The 18,372-nt window shown below is 44.2% G+C and overlaps 1 protein-coding gene across 1 annotated transcript in view; it reads right to left on the minus strand.

Annotated features, from left to right (window-relative positions):
- Positions 1-7,633: 7,633 nt before the first annotated feature.
- bdh1 (3-hydroxybutyrate dehydrogenase, type 1) overlaps positions 7,634-18,372 on the minus strand; it is a 37,782-nt gene continuing 27,043 nt past the window's right edge. The window contains exons 4-5 of the mRNA XM_041211280.1: positions 17,437-17,589; positions 7,634-8,471 (exon numbers count right to left, since the gene is read on the minus strand). Coding sequence (XP_041067214.1) covers positions 8,002-8,471; positions 17,437-17,589 — 623 coding nt within the window. The 3' untranslated portion in view covers positions 7,634-8,001. The remainder of the gene's footprint in view (positions 8,472-17,436; positions 17,590-18,372) is intronic.

The raw sequence follows: 18,372 nt of genomic DNA on the forward strand, positions 1-18,372 counted from the left end.
GAGTCATGTGTTTCTTTTCACATCTTGTGGAAATGCTGCCGATCATGGAATCACATCTAACGTTGGACATTATGTTTTGAGTTTTGCAAGTATGGGTTGGTTGGGTATAGTCAGTATTCTGCCTATTGCAAACTGCTCCTTTGAAATTTAATATTCTTGTATCGGTCCTGATAAGTGAAAGTCTGTCCTGGAGGCAGCTCTGCACTCAACAGGGAGCAGGAGGAGGAAGAGGACAACCAGGTTTTACCTTGAGATAAGGGTCCACCAACTGCAGAGGACATATCTCAATATGGCAGAGAACCAATGGAAAAGGTGATTGTGGTTAACCTCAAGGTCACAGTGGCTCTGAATCTTTATGCAACCAGCTTTTTCCAGGGCTCAGCCGGAGATCTCTGCGGAATCTCACAATCAGCCGCATACAGCTACATCAAGGCAGTCACTGATGCTCTGTTTGCTTGACTGGGGCACACCCATTAATTTCCTGATGGATGTGGCCTCGTGGACGCAGAGGGCCATGGGGTTTACAGAATTAGCAGGCTTCCCTCAAGTGCCGGGGGGTATCAACTGCATCCACGTCACCATAACTCATCAACTTCATGAATAGGAAACCCTTCCACTCCCTGAATAAGCGGATGATGTGTGACACACCAAGGTTTTCTGCATGTCTGTGCACAGAACCTAGAAGCTGCCACTTCAGCATCTGGCTCATTCATCCTGAGGAATTCACAAATGCCTCAGCACAGGTCTGTAGTTAGCTTCTGGGGGGTAAGGGGTACCCCTTAAGCATATTGCTGATGCATGACCCACTGTAGGTGGCCACAAACAGAGCCCGAAGAGCCTTATAATGACAGCCACAGAGTGACCCACAATACAATACAGCAGGCCATTGGTATTCTCAAAATGCACTTCAGATGCCTTGAGCATTCAGGAGTTGCTGCAAGGGTCTCCCGAATAGTAGTAATGTGCTGTATGCTGCACAATATGACACAGAGGAGGGGCCTACAACTAGAGGGGACAGGAGCTGGGCCTATAGCCACATTATCTGAGGAAGATGAGGAGCAGGAGTGGGGACTCCTGTCCTGACTCCTGGATCTGACGAGGAAGAGGAAGAGGGCAGCAATGGCAGACCAGTGAAGGGGCAGGCCCATATAGCCATGGCTGATTTGCAAGAAAGGGATATTGCTAGAAGACAGCTAATCTACATTAGGTTCAACTAGGCTCTTGAAAGCTCACAATTAACATCAGTTAGTCCCCAGTGAGCAGCTTCCACATAATAAACATTTAACATGGAAGACACACTTCCTCAGGGAAATGCTCATACCCAACAAGAGAGAACGCCAACAGCACATAATGAAAGTCAGTGCCATCCACATGGCTGGAACCATGACCATCATAACCCTGGCTTCACTATAGTGCACAAACACACCTTGAGAAGTCCTTCACAACCTGGACCCTGTGCATATCTGTTAGTGGCTGCCAATGAACCAGCAAAGATGCCACCCTGTGCCTACTCAAACCATGACCACAATGCTGAGACTGCCAGTAGGAAGCCGGACTTTACACCCAATACCTACAGGTATGATTGTATGTGCTAACAGTACTGCAACTAATGCACATTGTGTAGGGTGAGGCCACAACTATGTTAAAACAACTCCCTTAATTACCTTCCACATTATCCATCCACCACCAGCATTCAGTTTCAGGAATGCGTGATATCTGCAACACACAATGCTGCCACGCTTCTCAGCTCCATTAAAAACTGCAACTTCTACCACCTAGAAGACAAAAGCTTCTAAACTACTGGGGAAACCGCACAAACATGTTTTCCTGGAGCATACTTGACATGCGGAGCATCCACTTACTTGACTGTGTAACACTCACATGCCGATGACTACCTTCGACACAGCACTTATGCTTAAAGTGCACTGATTAAACTCCATCTGAGTTTTGAGTCTGATCATTCAGCCATCCTTAAAGTCAATCATCGATGGACAAGAAATGCTGCAAGAAGCATCTCATTCCACAACCCTTGCTGTACTACCACCTTATCTGGAGGTCTGTAGAAGGAAAAAGCCTTCCACTGCCAGACATGTGTGGGCACACCTTTGCTCCTGATGATGTTAATAAGAGATGGACTTCAGCATGCAGGTTTCAGTGCCACTGGTAAAGACCGCCTACCTTCTGTTAACATTCTAAATGAGGGTTTTAGTGCACAAAAGTAGACCAAGGCACTTTTCAGTGTAGTGATGTGCATTTAAAAACTGCGTAATTTTGATATGTACAAAGTGATAGTGTTACCATGGCAAACCCATTAGTGATTGAGGCGAGATGGTGCCCTGCATTCGCAAATGATCCTACAATGTGTCCCCCATGTTGCCTCGAAGGAGGTGGAGGTAGGCTGCTCACCTCTCATTCACATGGCATTGAGGAACATGGTGGTCGGCTTCATCATGTATTGTCCCACTGGGGACCAACTTCAGTTTTGCACACACAGCCATGATGGCTGCAAGCTGACCTTGCATGACTGCAGACTAAGCTTCCACTGCAGCACTCAGATGTTGGGTGGCTTCCATTTTTTGGGTTTTTTTTGCTGGTTTTTGTTGCAATCGAAGTTGCAACTACAGGCTTCAGATGCTACGTCATGGTTGGGTCCACGAATGTGCAAATAGAGTTAGCCATTATTTTCAAGGGTGGGGTCCAAGTTCTGCACAAAGCCCAGTACTAAGTTGAACTCCTCCATGCTCCTTGGAACACAGGCTTTCTGACAGACTTCCCAATGTATCAGGCATTTGTTGTGCGTACACGTCAGGCTTCTTCCATAGGCCACCCATTGAAGTCCTCATCTGAGTCTTCTGTAGTGGAACCTGTGTGCGACCTTGACCTCCATGGGGCTGATATCAGTGCCATCCTTGACTCCTGCTTGAATGCAGGTCATTTGTACCAGATGTGGATACCCCTTTAAGGTATCCTCCAAACTATGTGCGGTGTCAGTATCTAAGCTCATGGCTGTGAGTGTGAAATCAAGTGATGGCGCATTTTCATTGTCACTGTCTTCTTGCTGTTCCTCCACTGCCGAACCAGGTTGCACCTCTTGGGTATTTGAAATGGCACAAGGGTATGTTTGTGGTGAGGGGAGTGGGAGAAAGCAACAGGTGTATGGATACACCATTTGCAGCTTGTAAGTCAGAAGAGATTGTGGAATGAGGAGGAAATGAGATATGAGGGGCATTAGATATGGAGATAGCATCATCTCCTTGGTTTCAGCCTCACCGCCAGCCATGGCTGCAGCAACGAACATTGCAATAATGGCCAGTTCTACATCTTCCCTGGGGATTAGGACACAGGTGCACTTGCCTTCCTTCAGGTAGCTCCTGCTGCCTCAGATTGTGCGACACCTTATCCTTCAAGAGAAAAGGAACTGTGTCAATGTGGTGCAACGTGTTACGGTGATGTGCCTGGGTGAATAGCTGGAAGTGTGTGTGGAAATAAGAGGATGTGCAGCTTGCAGCAGTGCTAAGTGTGTGAGGGTGAGCTGAAGCATATGAGGTATGCTTAGGTATGAGCTTTAACTTATAGACATTGTTGGTAGGTGAATGATGGGTGTGTGGTCCTTTGAGCAGTCACAGAATCTTAATGGCACTGAAGGAGGCCATTTGGCCTATCATGTCTGCACTGGCTCGCCAAATGAACATTATAACTTAGTGCCATTGCCCTGCCTTTTCCACATACCCTTGCACATTGTTTATATTCAAATAATCATCTAATGTCCTCTTGAATGCATTGAGTGAACCTGCCTCCAACACACTTCCAGGTAGTACGCTCCAGACTCGAACCACTCATTGTGAAAAAGTTTTTTCTCACATAACACTTGCTCCTTTTGCAAATCACTTTAAATCTGTACCCTTATGTTTTTAAGCCTTTTACGAGTGGGAACAGCTTCTCCCTATCTACTCCGTCCAGCCCCCTCATGATTTTGAACATCTCTATCAAATTTCCTTTCAGCCTTCTTCTCTCCAAGAAGAACAGCCCCAACCTTCCCAATCTATCCTCATTGCTGAAGTTTCTCATTCCTGGAACCATTCTTGTGAGCCTCTTCTGTTCTCTCTCCAATGTATTCACATCCTTCCTATAATATGGTGCCCAGAACTGTACATAATATTCCAGCTGAGGTCTAATGAGTATCTTATATAAATTCAGCATAAACTCCTTGTTAATGTACCCTATGCCCCTATTAATAAAGCCCAGCATGCTATATGCTTTATTAGCTGCTCTTCATCTGTCCTGCCACCTTCAATGATCATTGCACATATACACCCAAGTCTTCCTGCTCCTGCACCTCCTTCAAAATTTCACCCCGATTTTATATTGTCTATTCATGTTCTCCCTACCAAAATGTATCAGATCACATTTCTCCGCATTTAACTTCATCTGCCACCTATCTGCCCATTCCACCAACTTGTCTATGTCCTCTTGAAGTTCGACACCATGCTCCTTGCAGTTCACAACACTCCCAAGCTTCAAATCATCCGCAAACTTTAAAATTGTCCCCTGCAGACCAAGATATAGATCATTAATATATATCAGGAAAATCAAGGGTCCCAATACCGACCCCTGGGGTACTTCACTACAAACCTTCCTCCAGCCTGAAAAATATGCATTGACCATTACTCTCTGCTTCCCATTTTTCAGCTAATTTTGTATCCACGTTGCTACTGTCCCTTTTATTCCATCAACAATAACTTTTCTCAAGTCTGTTGTGTGGTATTGTGCCAAATGCCTTTTCAAAGTCCATGTACACCACATCAACAGCATTATCCTCATTGGCCTTTACTGTTACCTCTTCAAAAAACTCCAGCAAGTTAGTTAAACATGATTTCTCCTTTAGGAATCCATGTTGGCTCTTCCTTATCAGCCCACATTTTTCCATGTGACTACTAATTCTATCCTGAATAATTGTTTCTAGAATCTTGCCCACCACTGAAGTTAAACAGACTGGTCTATAATTGTTGGGTTTATCTTTACAGCCTTTTTTGAACAAGGCATAATGTTTGCAATTCTCCAGTTCACTGGCACCACCCCTGAGTCTATGGAAGACTGGAAAATCATGGCCAATACCCCTGCAATTTCTACTCTCACTTCCTTCAATATCCTTGAATGCTTCTCATCTGGTCCAGGTGCCTTGTCAACTTTAAGTACTGACAGTCTATTCAACACTTCCTCCTTATATATTTTGAATCCTTCCAGTGACAGAGTTCCCCCATCTGTCACCATGGCCTGGGTAGCATCTACCTCCTTGGTAAAGACGGGTGCAAAGTACTCATTTAATACCTCAGCTATGGCCCCTTCGTCCATGTGTAAATTCCCTTTAAGATCCCTAATTGGCCCTACTCCTCCTTTTACCACCCTTTTACTATTTATAGAAGAGTTTGGGATTCCCCTTTATGTTGGCTGCCAGTCTTTTCTCATAATTCCTCTTCATTTCTCTAATATGCTTTTTCACCACCACCCTCCCCCTCACCCTCTGAATCTTCTGTATTCCTCTTGGTTCTCAATTGCATTTTCTATCTGACATCTGTCATAAGTGCACTTTTTCTTCTTTATCTAAATTTCAATCTCCTTTTTCATCCAAGGAGCTCGGGATTTGTTTGTCCTACCTTTTCCTTTTGATGGAATATACCTTGACTGTGTCCGAACCAATTCTATTTTGAAGGTAGTCCATTGTTCAGCTATTGCTTTTCCTGCCAATCTTTTGTTCCAGTCTATTTGGCCCAGCTCCATTTTTGCCCCATCAAAGTCGCCTCTTGTCCAGATAATTATTTTTACTTTGAATTGCGTAGCGTCCTTTTCTATCATCATCCTAAAATGTATAATACAATGATCACTGTCTCTTAAATGCTCCCCCACTGACACTTGCCCTGCCATATTTCCAATATCCAAGTCCAACAGTCTATTCTTGTTGGGATAGGACACATTCTGCTGTCGAAAATTCTCTTGAACATAATCTAGAAACCTTTGTCTCTCTCCACCCTTTAGACTACCACTGTCCCGGTCTACATTTGGGTAATTAAAATCCCTCATTATAACTGCTCTATAATGCCTGCATCTCTCAGTAATTTCCTTGCAGATTTGTTCTTCTAAGTCCTTCTCACTAGTTTGCGGTCTATAGACTATACTGAGCAATGTAATTGCACCCTTTTTGTTCCTTAGCTCTAGCCAAATTGATCCTGTCCTCGAACCCTCTGGGACATCCTCTTTCACCAGCACTGCAATGCTCTCCTTAACCAATACTGCCACCCCTCCTCCTTTCCTTCCTTTCCCATCTCTTCTGAACACCTTGTACCCGGGAATATTTAATGCCCAGTTCTGCCCTTCCTTGAGTCAAGTCTCTGTTATTGCCACAACATTATGTTTCCACATGGCAATCAGCGCCTGTAACTCCCCAATCTTATTTACTATACTCCATGCATTCACATACATGCATAGTAACCCTGATTTAGAATTTGTTATTTTCTCCCCTACCCGGACTTTACCTATTAATTTACTATTCTCTATGCTAGTATTATCTGTCTCGCCCAGTATTTTGTGCACACTGGTATTCCTCTTCAATATTTTCTCTAGGTTCCCACACCCCTGCTGAGTTAGTTTAAAGTCTGAAGCAAGTAGAGTAGGTGACAGAATATGGCAATTGAAGATGCATTCACTGGCCTTGACTACTCATGTGAGATCATTACACTTCTTGCGGTATCGCATCTGGGTCCTCAGGGTTAGGCTCCTGGCATTGACCGCCGCCGCTACCTGTTCCCACTGCCATTTGAGAATGCAGCTGGGAGGGCCTTTGGATCCAGGCCATCTCTCCCGCTTTCCATCTATCCCACCAAGGCATCCAGTTGAGTGTCTGAAAACCTTGCAGCTTGCTCTCTCCCCAGTTGTGTCATTCCCTGGTCAGATTCACATCCTGCACGACAGACAGCACCTACTCCAGCCACAGCACATCTTCCCTTAAGTGGCCCAGGTTGGTTTTAAGCAGTGCAGGCTAGCTTTAAGTGGTGGGAGCAACTCATAATATTACCCCTGCTGATGTGTCTAGGCAATCACCATGTGGTTTCCATTGGGTGCACACACAGTTCGTTCAAATGGGCAAGTGGCATGAAGTTTGCATGCTCTCTGTCTTGCAATCAATTGTGCATGGCAATGCCTGTGCCCACTTTAGCCCACAAAGTATTCATCCATGCCGATACTTTTGCAGTCATTAACTTTGAGAACGACGATCATGTTAGTTATTAAAAGCCAAAAAGAATGGATTAATTCTATTTTTTGACAACTTATGCTAGCAACAACAGTGTGTTGTACGCAAGTACAAATACGGATATTTAAAATCCGATATACTATATCATGCAGTGGGAGTATGCAAATCAGTACTCCAATCCTCCAGTTTCTTTCTCGAACTTGGGAGTGGGAATGGGCCAAGTGTTTACCATTGCTGCACTGGGAGGGAGAATAAATTCGAACTCATGGCCAGTTTTATAGCATGGGTAGGGAACTCTGAGAAGATCTTTAACAACCTCTCAGCTTTAAGTGTTGAGTAGAGAGGAAGAAAAAAACAAAGGGAAGAAATATGCAGCAACTAATCATAGGACTTTTAAAAAATTTAACAAATAGTATCACACGGATGTAAAAATACTGAAGAACAAAGCACATTTTTTCCCACTGTGGAATGGAATTGCACATATATATTATATTATAAAATAAACAGCAGTACTTCAGTACCTGTTACCCTGTAATAAACACATAATGAGTTCACATGAAAAATAATTACATTAAACTAAGTATATATAAAACCTATAAAATAGAACATTGATTAATTTAGTGCAATTCTATTAAGTGTCCTTGTATTACAGTGGTTCTTAGTGGCACTAGGTAATGAAAAAAGAGCAGGAAGCACGAGGGAAACGGCACAAAGTGTTGGAAGGAGATCATTCTGGCAATGCATTGGCAAGTTGGTTAATGTTTATATAACCAGTAAGCTATTGGAGTAGGTAAGTGGGCCGAGATGTGCAATCTAATCCACCAATAGGCATCCATTGGTTCATAACGGTTGTATGGATATACAGAAGTTAGTGCGTCATGGATGGCATCAACAATAAGAGACATGTCTTTTGAACTGCTGCTACAGAAAGATTTCATTGTCATTGTCTGTCGATCAAAGTAAGCCTTCCCGTAATCCTCTTGTATAATTTTGGTAGCTTCATTCCACATTCTATCAGCTATGCTTTCAACATGATCACGAGTGAGGATGCCTGTGGCAGCTATATAGTTTCCCAGCTCAATAATGCTGACTTTAACACCCCAACGCTGTTGTTCATAGCGCAGACAGTCTGTGAACGCCTCCACTCCATAATTTGAAATACAGTAGGCAGAGTGGCTTGCTTTGCCCATGCGTCCAAACATACTGGCAACATTTACAACACGACCTGTAAACATTGTAAACAGCAAAAAAATTTATTAATTCAAATGAATTAATAGCGAGCAACTAAATTCTTTCTTAGGCCAAATCTTGTCACACAGATGCTTTCAGGCCATCATTACAGAATCCTAAATTTCTTATTGAGGTGCATCCACTTCATTCACAGAATTTTGCAAGATCATAAAATATTAGAACCATAGAAAAGTTCTGGCGCAGAAGGAGGCCATTCAGCCCATCATGCCCGTGCCGGCCAGAAAAAAGATGAAAAAGAAACTAGCCACTCATTTTAATCCCACTTTCCAGCACCTGGTCTATAGCCTTGCAGGTTACACCGCTTCAGATGCAGATCCAGGTACCTTTCAAATGAGTTGAGCATTTCAGCCTCAACCACTGATTTAGGCAGTGAATTCCAGACACTCACCACCCTCTGGGTGAAAACGTTTTCCGCATATTCCCTCTAATCCTTCTATCAATCACCTTAGGTCTATGCCCCCTGGTAATTGATCCCTAAGCCAGAGGAAATAAGTCTTTACTGCCTACTCTAAGCCCCTCATAATTTTGTACACCTCAATTAGGTCACCCCTCAGCTTCCTCTGTTTCTATGAAAAACAACCCTAGCCTATCCAAGCTTTACTCATAGCTGCAATTTTCAAGCCCTGGCAGCATGCTTGTAAATCTCTTCTGCACTCTCTCCAGAGCAATTATGTCCTTCCTGTAATGTGGTGATCAGAACTGTACACAAAATTTCAGCTGTAGCCTAACCAGCATTACATCCCTGCTTTTGTATTCAATACCTTGTCCAATAAAGGAAAGCATTTCATATGCTTTCTTTATCACCTTATCTATCTGTTCTGCTACCTTCAGGGGCCTGTGGACATGCACTCCAAGGTCTTTCACTTCCTCAACTCCTCTCAAAATCCTCCCATTTATTGATTAACCCCTTGCTTTGTTTGCCTTCCCCAAATGCATTACCTTACACTTTCCTGCGTTGAATTTCATCTGCCACTTTTATACCCATTCAGCCAAATCATTGATATAATTCTGGAGTCAACAGTTATACTCTTCGCTAACAACTACACGGCTAATGTTTGTGTCATCTGCAAACTTCCCAACCATACCTCTCACATTTATGTCCAAATCATTAATATACGCAACAAACAGCAAGGGCCACAACACTGAGCCCTGTGGAACACCACTGGAAACCGTTTTCCATTCTCAAAAAGGCATTATGTACAAATTATTATTTTAACCTCTTATTTTCTCATATCCTCTTAGGTTCCCACTATTTTTATTCTCTCTCTTTAAATTTTAGTTGGTTGCTGATCTCTCCATCCATGGCACCCTAAAACCACGTGTAGTTTCTTTATTTTTTAATGGAACATGAAGCACTTATTCTACACCTTCAAATGTTCTTTTTTAAAAAACATCTTACTGTCTCGCTACAGTTCTGTCTGCTAACTTTTCCTTTCACTTTACCTCAGCTTGTTCATTCCTCATCTTTTTGAAATCTGCCCTCATTCAATCTGATGTTCTAGTTTTTGGCTAGTATTTTCACTTTCTAATAAGCTCTCAACTTTTGTCATATTGTGGTCTCTACTCCCAAGGTGTTGGTTCATTTACTTGATCTACTTCATTGTTCTTTACCAGATGTAGTAATGTCTCCACCCTTCTAGACCTAGTAACATATAGCTTAAGGAAGGAGGCCTAAACATACTTTAGAAATCCCTTTCCTTTTTCTCCATTCACTTTCTATCTGTTCCAATCATTAAACTAATAATTCACATTTCCAAGAATAATAATGTTGATTTCCCTAAAAAGCTCTCTTAACCTGATTGCACATGTCTTCTTCTGTTTCCTTCCCACGGTTTGGGAGTCACTAATACACATTAATATAACATCCTTTTTCACCTTGAGCTGCAATCATGTTAAGAGTCCAAGTCAACTCTCTCTATAATGTGAATTCTCTCTTTAAGCAGCATTGCCACTCTGAGTCCTTTCATATTTTTCTAGTCAATATATTTCAATATGCTTATTTGTATTCTCTTATAGTTTGGAGTCAAGTTTCTGTTAATACTATTGACAACAACTTGCAATTATATAGTGCTTTTCAAGTTGGAAATATGCACTTAAAATGCTTCATAGAGACGAACTGGGCAAAAATAGAAGGTAAGACAAGGAAGTAGAAAAAGGTTCCAGGGTGAGAGGCGGAAGAGGTCACAGAGATAAGAAGGGCTAAAGGGGTTTTAACATGAGATTGAGAACATTACAAAGGGCATTGGCGTCGGGTGGGGACACTAAGGCAAGCAGGCAGAAAATCGGTTTATTACATTGTGAAACCAGTTTGCAATTATCCACTCCACCTATTTCACACCACCGCATATTGGAAACCTAATTTCAATACTTCAGCATATCGTTACAAGCCCTGCTCGCCAAAATCATCCCCCCACATCAAATTTACTGCCCATGTTGGCGTGACTTCAGAATGGCATACTTTATGACTGCCTTTAAAAAGACGTGCACCTGGCGACCTGAACTTCAAGGGGAACTCGGAGGTGAGTGCACACAACCTAGAGCAGCGCTTGCAAGCATCACCCGCAGGATAGCAAGGAAGGGGGGCCACACATTTGCAGGGGACATAGGCAAATCGCTTATTCCCAGCTGGCTTTCAGTGTGGTGCTGGGGCAATGGCTCCAGTGTTGGTCAGGCTGCGGACTGGGGTGTGGTGATGGCAAGGCAGTCCAGGCTGAATGAAATACACAAGCACATGCTGGTGGAAGGGGGGGAGGCAGCCGAGACTGAAGGAAATACACAGACTGCAAATTAATGTGCGTTTCAGGGGGCAACAGAACAACTGGACAAGTTGTAGAATCCCCTTGCAAAAGGTGGTCATGGCACAGGCATTGGTGGAGGTGCTCGCAGCCCCTTGCAGTGTCTTTATTAAGGATTGGATCAGTATCCCTCATGGCTCATATAACAGTGCAGCCTGGCTGTGTGGGTTAGGAGAATGCTTGCGCCTGAGCTGAGAGCACAGCATGCAGCCCAATGGCTGAAACTACCGTTCAAGTGGTATGGGGCGAAGGTGGGTGAGTTTTGGACTATCATGAAGCGAACTACACACTGGGCATCCAAGTGGCGGCCAGCACTCTCCTGCATGTGTTAAGGGACCTTCAGTCTTAACCAAGAGAGGCTCTTACGGCACATACGCTAACGCACGTCTCTCTCTTTGATCCTGCAGGAGGAGAACATCAGGATCATGAAACCTGGTGATTTAGCGGTATGCTTCACAGGTTACAGAGACCAGGGAAGAAGAAAAGTGCGATGGAGGCACCTGGCTCAGCAAAGGAAGGAGGACCTCCCTCAAGATGAAGGGGAGGCAGGGTCTGTTGGGCACACAGCTGAAGGTCCACAGTGAGATGTCATTCGTAGGCACTTCGCTAGACCCAGGGTCCATAGATGGTGCTTGCCATTCCTGCAGATGACTGAGAACCAGTGTGGCTAAAGGCTGCACATGTCTAGGGAACTGGTCGGTCACATATGCCACCCACTACAGGATTTGGCACCATGGGGACATGGAGAGTATCCGCTGCTAGTGGCTGTGAAAGTGACCGCGATGCTCAATTTTTACGCCAGTGGCTTTTTCCAGGGCTCCACAGGTGACCTGTGCAGGATCTCACAAGCCTCCATGCACAAGTATATCCAGGAAGTCATGGGCACCATCTTTGCAACGGCACAGAGCTTTGTGCCTTTCACCTGCGACCAGGAAAGTTAGGAAGTAAGAGCGCTGGGATTTGCCCCCTCTGGTTTTCCACAGGTGCAGGGTGCTATCGGCTGCATTCACATGGCACTTAGATCTCTATGGGAACAAGCAGTCAACTACGTCAACCACAAGGGCTTCCACTCACTGAACATTCAGCTAGTGTGCACCCAGCACAAACACACCCTGCAGGTCTGCGCATGATTCCCATGGATTGTCCAAGACTCCTACATCCTTAGCAGGATTTAGATGCCTGGCATCTTCCAGGGTCCAGAGGGCTGCGGGGTTGGTCCTCGGGGACAAGGGCTACCCACAGAGGACGTGGCTGATGACGCCCATGCAGTGGCCTCAGGCAGCAGCAGAGCGACGGTATAATGAGGCTTATGCCGTGACCTGGACTTTGGTGGAACAAACAACGGGTAATTTGAAAATGAGATGGAGCACTACAATACAGTCCACCAAGGGTGTCGTGCATCATTGTCGCTTGCTACACACTCCACAATGTGGCCCTGCAATGTAGGGAGGACCTAGCTGAGGAGAAGATGGAAGAGCTGCATGTCTCCTCTGATGAAGAAGATGTCGAAGGGGATGATGGTAATGAGGTCCTCAAAAGCAAGGATGGCGATGATGAGGCCCTCACTGCCACAAGATTCATGGAGGATGATGACGAGATGCAGTAGGAATAGTCCTGACATCCTCACCTTGCATCTGTGAACATTTGACTCCTGTGTGGCTGATGGCAACGCACATACCCTCAGTGCTCAGACTCATGTCATGGAGGCACAGCGGAGGCCCTAATTGTTGCTGGATTCCAGGAGGATGATGCAGTGTGGATACTCCATGGATCTTCACATTACATCAGTGAATGTCTGACTCCTGTCTGGCTGAGGGCAGCTCACTTCTGTGATCAGGGTCATAACATGGAGATAGAGCCATGAAACTTTAAATGCACCCAATCCTTTGTCAGCCTTCAGCACCTGACCCCTTCAAGAGCACAGTGTCACTGGTCACAGATGAAGAGCTGGGGGCCAGCTCCACCTTAAAGGTGCTAAGAGCACACAGAGAAAATAACAGAGCTCTGTAATGCCTGCCCACAACATCCTGGCAGCAAGGGCAAGCACCATCGAGGTACAGGGATCACTATTGTGTCCAGTGAGTTTGAAGCCAGATCGGACTCAGCAGATTTCTGGCCTCCAGTAGTCCTCCGAGTGCCGGAAACCTGGGAAGTACCTGCTGTGGATCAGACAGTGCAATGTGCTCACCATTTTGTGACCCCGAGGCTACTTTAGAACTAGGTCCCACCATGGTGCATGTTTCTGCGCTGGTGGAGGGTGCGGGTGAGCACTGTGACGGATCTTCAATTAGGGCGTCATCAGAATCTTCTTCTGAGGTGTCTTCATGGCTTGAGTCCAGGACCTGGCTCATGGACCCCCCGGCTGCTTCCCAGATGTGCCTGCGAAAGCAAGGAAGGATAATTAGTGCATGGCAGGGGACTGCGGAACAGGGGAACTGACTCACAGCATGGATGTCTGATGGATGTTGTATTGCTGGATCCTTACTTGGTTAAGCACCGCTGATCTCACTGTCAGCACAGGAACGGTCCAGATCGTCACTAACCAGCTGGGTGACTCTATTCTCACAGTCTCTGAGGACCTTGATATCGGGCATTCCTCCACCAGTCTATGAACTCTCCCTTTTGTTGTGCGCCAGCTTGTCCTGCATGAAGACACGTGGAGAGAATGTAAGCAGGATGCCTGCCAGGTCAGGTGATAAGGATGCCTGGCACGTGTGGGTGGTGAGTGGTGCCGTGAATGGGATGAGGACACAATCCACAGGGTAAACGAAGGTGTGTGTGTGAGAGTGAATGGTGACGTCCCTTGAACTAGTAGTGAGTGAGATCCCTGTGGATTTATGATGGGTTTGTGAGTGTTTGAGTTGAGAGTGACGAGAAGAGTGACTTACCCTGGCAGAACGGAGGAAATCATTCATCCTCTTACTGTACTGGATGGCCCACCTCTTCATTGCAGCACTGGCATTGACCACTGCCTCCCAAGCTGGAGATTGCAGGACCTCCTGCGGCTAAAGCAGGGGTGGGAGACATCACGCTGAGCCTCTAAAAGGCATGCCAGTGATGGGTCACTGAACTCTTCTTGGCTTTCAGGACCATGTCTTCCCTGGAGTAGTCCTGGGCTACAAGAATTGAGAACTGTGTTCACAGCTGCTGTTTAGATATGGCACTCAGAGTGAGGAAACAGTGAGGCAATAGTGTCATGGGCGATTCAGTGGCTGCCCGCCAGCCAGACGGCGTGTTTCCCATAGCTGCATAATTAATGAGGCAGGAAGCAGACAATACAGCGCCAAAGTCCGCCACTGCAGCCAGCAGTAAAACATCCACTTTCACACCCACGACCACAATTAGTGAAATTCTGGGGCGATTCCGTCCAATGAAAGGCCATGAATCTGAAGAGTTAACTGTTTCTTTCTCCACAGATGCTGCCTGACCAGCTGAGTATTTCCAGCATTTTCAGTTTTATTTTAGTTAGGAATGTTAATCTTTAGTATTTGGAGGAACAGGAGCCAACGAAAGTATCAAGGATAGGGTGATGGGTGAGCAGGAAATGGTGCAAGATTGAATATGGGTGGGGTATTGGATGAGTAGAAGTTTACATCTGGTAGAGTATGGCAGGACAGCAGGGAAAGCATTGGTGTCAAATGGAGTCATTGGAGGTGAGAAAGGGATGAAAAGACTAGGCAGCAACATGTTCAGGGTATCTGGAGAGGAACAGGAGGGTGCTAGTTTGCAAGGACAAATGATTGAAGGTGATGTTTTTGATGGGAAGGGTGATAACAGCAGTTTTGAAAGTGAAAGTGACTGTACCAGTGATATACTCACATGTCCACTGACAACCACTCATCTTTTAATTTATTTTGAACTCCCCTCTCTATTGCATTCATGGGTCTTTTTCCGATTAGCAGGATGTGACAAGTGGAGTCTCACAGGGGTCTGTACTGGGGCCTCAAATTTTAACAATTTATATCAATGCTTTAGATGAGGGGAGTTGGTAGATAAATTTGCAGATAACACAAAGATAGGTAGGAAAATATGTTCTGAAGAGGACATAAGGAGGTTGCAAACAGATATAGATAAGTTGAGTGAGTGGGCAAAAATCGGGCAGATAGAGAAAATGTAGATGTGGGAAAATGTAAATGGTCACTTTGGCAGGAAGAATAAAATAAACTATTATTTAAACAGAGAATGGCTCAAGAATTTCGAGGTACAGAGGGATCTAGGTGTTCTAGTGCACGAGTCACAAAACATTAGTATGCAGGTACAGCAAGGAATTAAGAAAGCTAATAGAATGCTAAATTTTTATTACGAGAGGAATTGAACATAAAAGTAAGGATGTTATGCTTCAGTTTTACAGCGCATTGGTGAGAGCACATCTCGAATACTGCGTGCAGTTTTGGTGTCCTTATTTAAGGAAGGATGTAAATGCGTTAGAGACGGTTCAGGGGAGGTTTACTAGATTGATATCTGGAATGAGCAGGGTGACTAATGAGGAAAGGTTAGACAGACTGGGCTTGTTTCCACTGGAGTTTAGAAGAGTGAGGGGTGATTTGATTGAAGTATATGATCCTGAACAGCATTTATAAGGTGGACGTAGAAAGAGTGTTCCTCTTGTGGGTGAGTACAGAACAAGGGGGCACTGTTTTAAAATTAGGGGTTGCCCTTTTAGGACAAAGATGAGGAGAATTTTTTTCTCTCAGAGGGTTGTGCAACTGAAACTGCCTCAGAAGGTGGTGGAGATGGGGTCATTGAATATTTTTAAGGTGGAGGTAGATCGATTCTTGTTAGGCACAGGAATCAAAGATTATTGGGGGTAAATGGGGGATGTGGAATTTGAAACACAAACAGATCAGCCATGATCTTATTGAATGGCAGAGCAGGCTTGAGGGTCTGAATGGCCTACTTCTGCTCTTATTTTGTATGCATTCCTTTAGTCTGCTTTTAACACCCCAGCATTTCCAGCTAAGAAAACGTGCAGTATAATTAATCCTTACCAAAGCCAACCATAAGATTGAAAAGAACAGGCCCATAATTTTCAATCCTATTCGGTGGGAAACAAACTGCTTGGGGCCCCCAATGGTACTGAGGCTGGGAATGCACCATTCCTTCACTGTCACTGTGTCAAAATCCTGGAAATCTCTCCTGAACAGCACTGCAGGTGCACCTACATGGGGACGGCAGCGGTTCAAGAAGGCAGCTCACCACCACCTTCCCAAGGGCAATTAGGGATCTGCAATAACTGCTGGCCTAGTCACCAACACCCACAACCCATAAATAAATAAATAATCACTGATACAAGCCTATATTCCCTTGTCCATGCCAAATTACATAGAGCACATTTTTGAATCAGTTACAAAGCAAATTTTTTGGCTCCCTTAATGAATTAGACTCTGTAGGGTTTATATCCAGCCAAAATTTTAATTTCTGGGATTGTTTAAAACTTAAATATATCTCAACCAGAAGAGTTATCTGAATTCTCAAACCATACTGCAAGATTGAGTGGCATGCAATAAACTGTTTGAAATCGGCTGCAGGCTCACTAAGCGAAGAGCAGCAGCTCACCAGACAGTCCAGGGTGGCCCATTGCAGAAGAATTATTAGTTACATGACAAATTTGCATGGCCACTACAGCAGCTCATCATGAATTACACACTGTTGTGTGAAAGGTCATCTGACCAGCGCAGAGAGATTCAGAGGACAGTAGCTGCATCATTAAAGCATCTTCAGAAAAGGTAATCATCTTCAGGATTTTTTGAGAGAAATACACCTATTGCTAAGCCATAGTTCTTATTTCATAAACTGCAGAAATCCAGTCATACCTTTCAATTTATTTTAGACTGTTCTAGCGTAGGACTGGTATAAACATTTGAACTAAAGCAAGATTACCTCAACACTCATTTTTTAAATTGACAAAAAAACACTGCTGCAAGTTTTCACCAGGTTAATAGAAATATCAAACTGCATTGTTAATAAAATAATAGTTAGAAAACTTGAAAGGCAACTGACACACAGCTTATACAGCAAAATAGTGGGGAAATAATGAGCGAAGCCAGGTTAGATTTTTAACTGCACCTTGTGTTTGTGTCAATTTTCTTATGAGGTAATCAATACCTGACAATTATCTGAGGGCTGGAACCCAGTTTTACTCACCCTTTGCTCGCCGGATGAGAGGCAGGAAGGCCTTAGTTACTCGCACAGTTCCCCATAAGTTGACATCTACAACTTCCTTGTAATGTTCCACACTTGTGAATTCTACCTCTCCAAAAGTTGAAATGCCGGCATTGTTCACTACACCCCAGAGACCTGAGTAAAGCACATAAGGCATTTCATCACTACAAGCTATTCATGCATCACATTTATTACCCTCAATGTATCATACAATGGGAAATTTAGGGAAAACCCCATTTTTAAAGCCTGCTGAAGCTGACCTGCCATTCTAAACCACTCTCAAGTTTCTCGCGGAAAAAAAATGGATTTTCACCTTTCTGACCAAATATAAATATCACCTCTGTTTGCTCTTTGAATTCTCACATACTAGTTACCACATACTGAATAGCATCTTATACTGCACTCACTTTGTTAGACTTTCACTTTACTGACTAAAAATGAGAACTTTCATCAAGAACTTTCCTACAAGGGAAAGAATGTGGTAAAGGTTAAACATGGAGAAGTAAGAACTGGTGTTGGAATTTGGGAGCATATAAGTGTTGGTTAATGGGGGACCCCACCCACATACTCGTCCCCACACAGCCAACCATGTTTTCAGCCCACCTAATACACAATATACCATACAACTAGTCAAACATTACGAAGAGGCTATTTAATAGTCTGTACCAAATATTTGAAAAAAATGGAACATGTGCCTGCAATCCCATTTAATTTTAAAACAGAAAGAAATGAAATCAAGTTTAATCTGTACTAATTTATCCCTCTCACCTCTCAACTACAACTGTGCCTTTGCTTCTGAAAGGAGATCTGAATTGTTTCTAAAAGTAGATCAATCGAGCATGGATAGAATGTCACTGGCATCTATTTTCAGGCTTTCACCAGCTGGTGTACATGTTCCACATCTGTCACTCCTGTTAG

Source organism: Carcharodon carcharias, chromosome 2, assembly GCF_017639515.1.
Source record: "Carcharodon carcharias isolate sCarCar2 chromosome 2, sCarCar2.pri, whole genome shotgun sequence".
Classification (NCBI taxonomy): Eukaryota; Metazoa; Chordata; class Chondrichthyes; order Lamniformes; family Lamnidae; genus Carcharodon; species Carcharodon carcharias.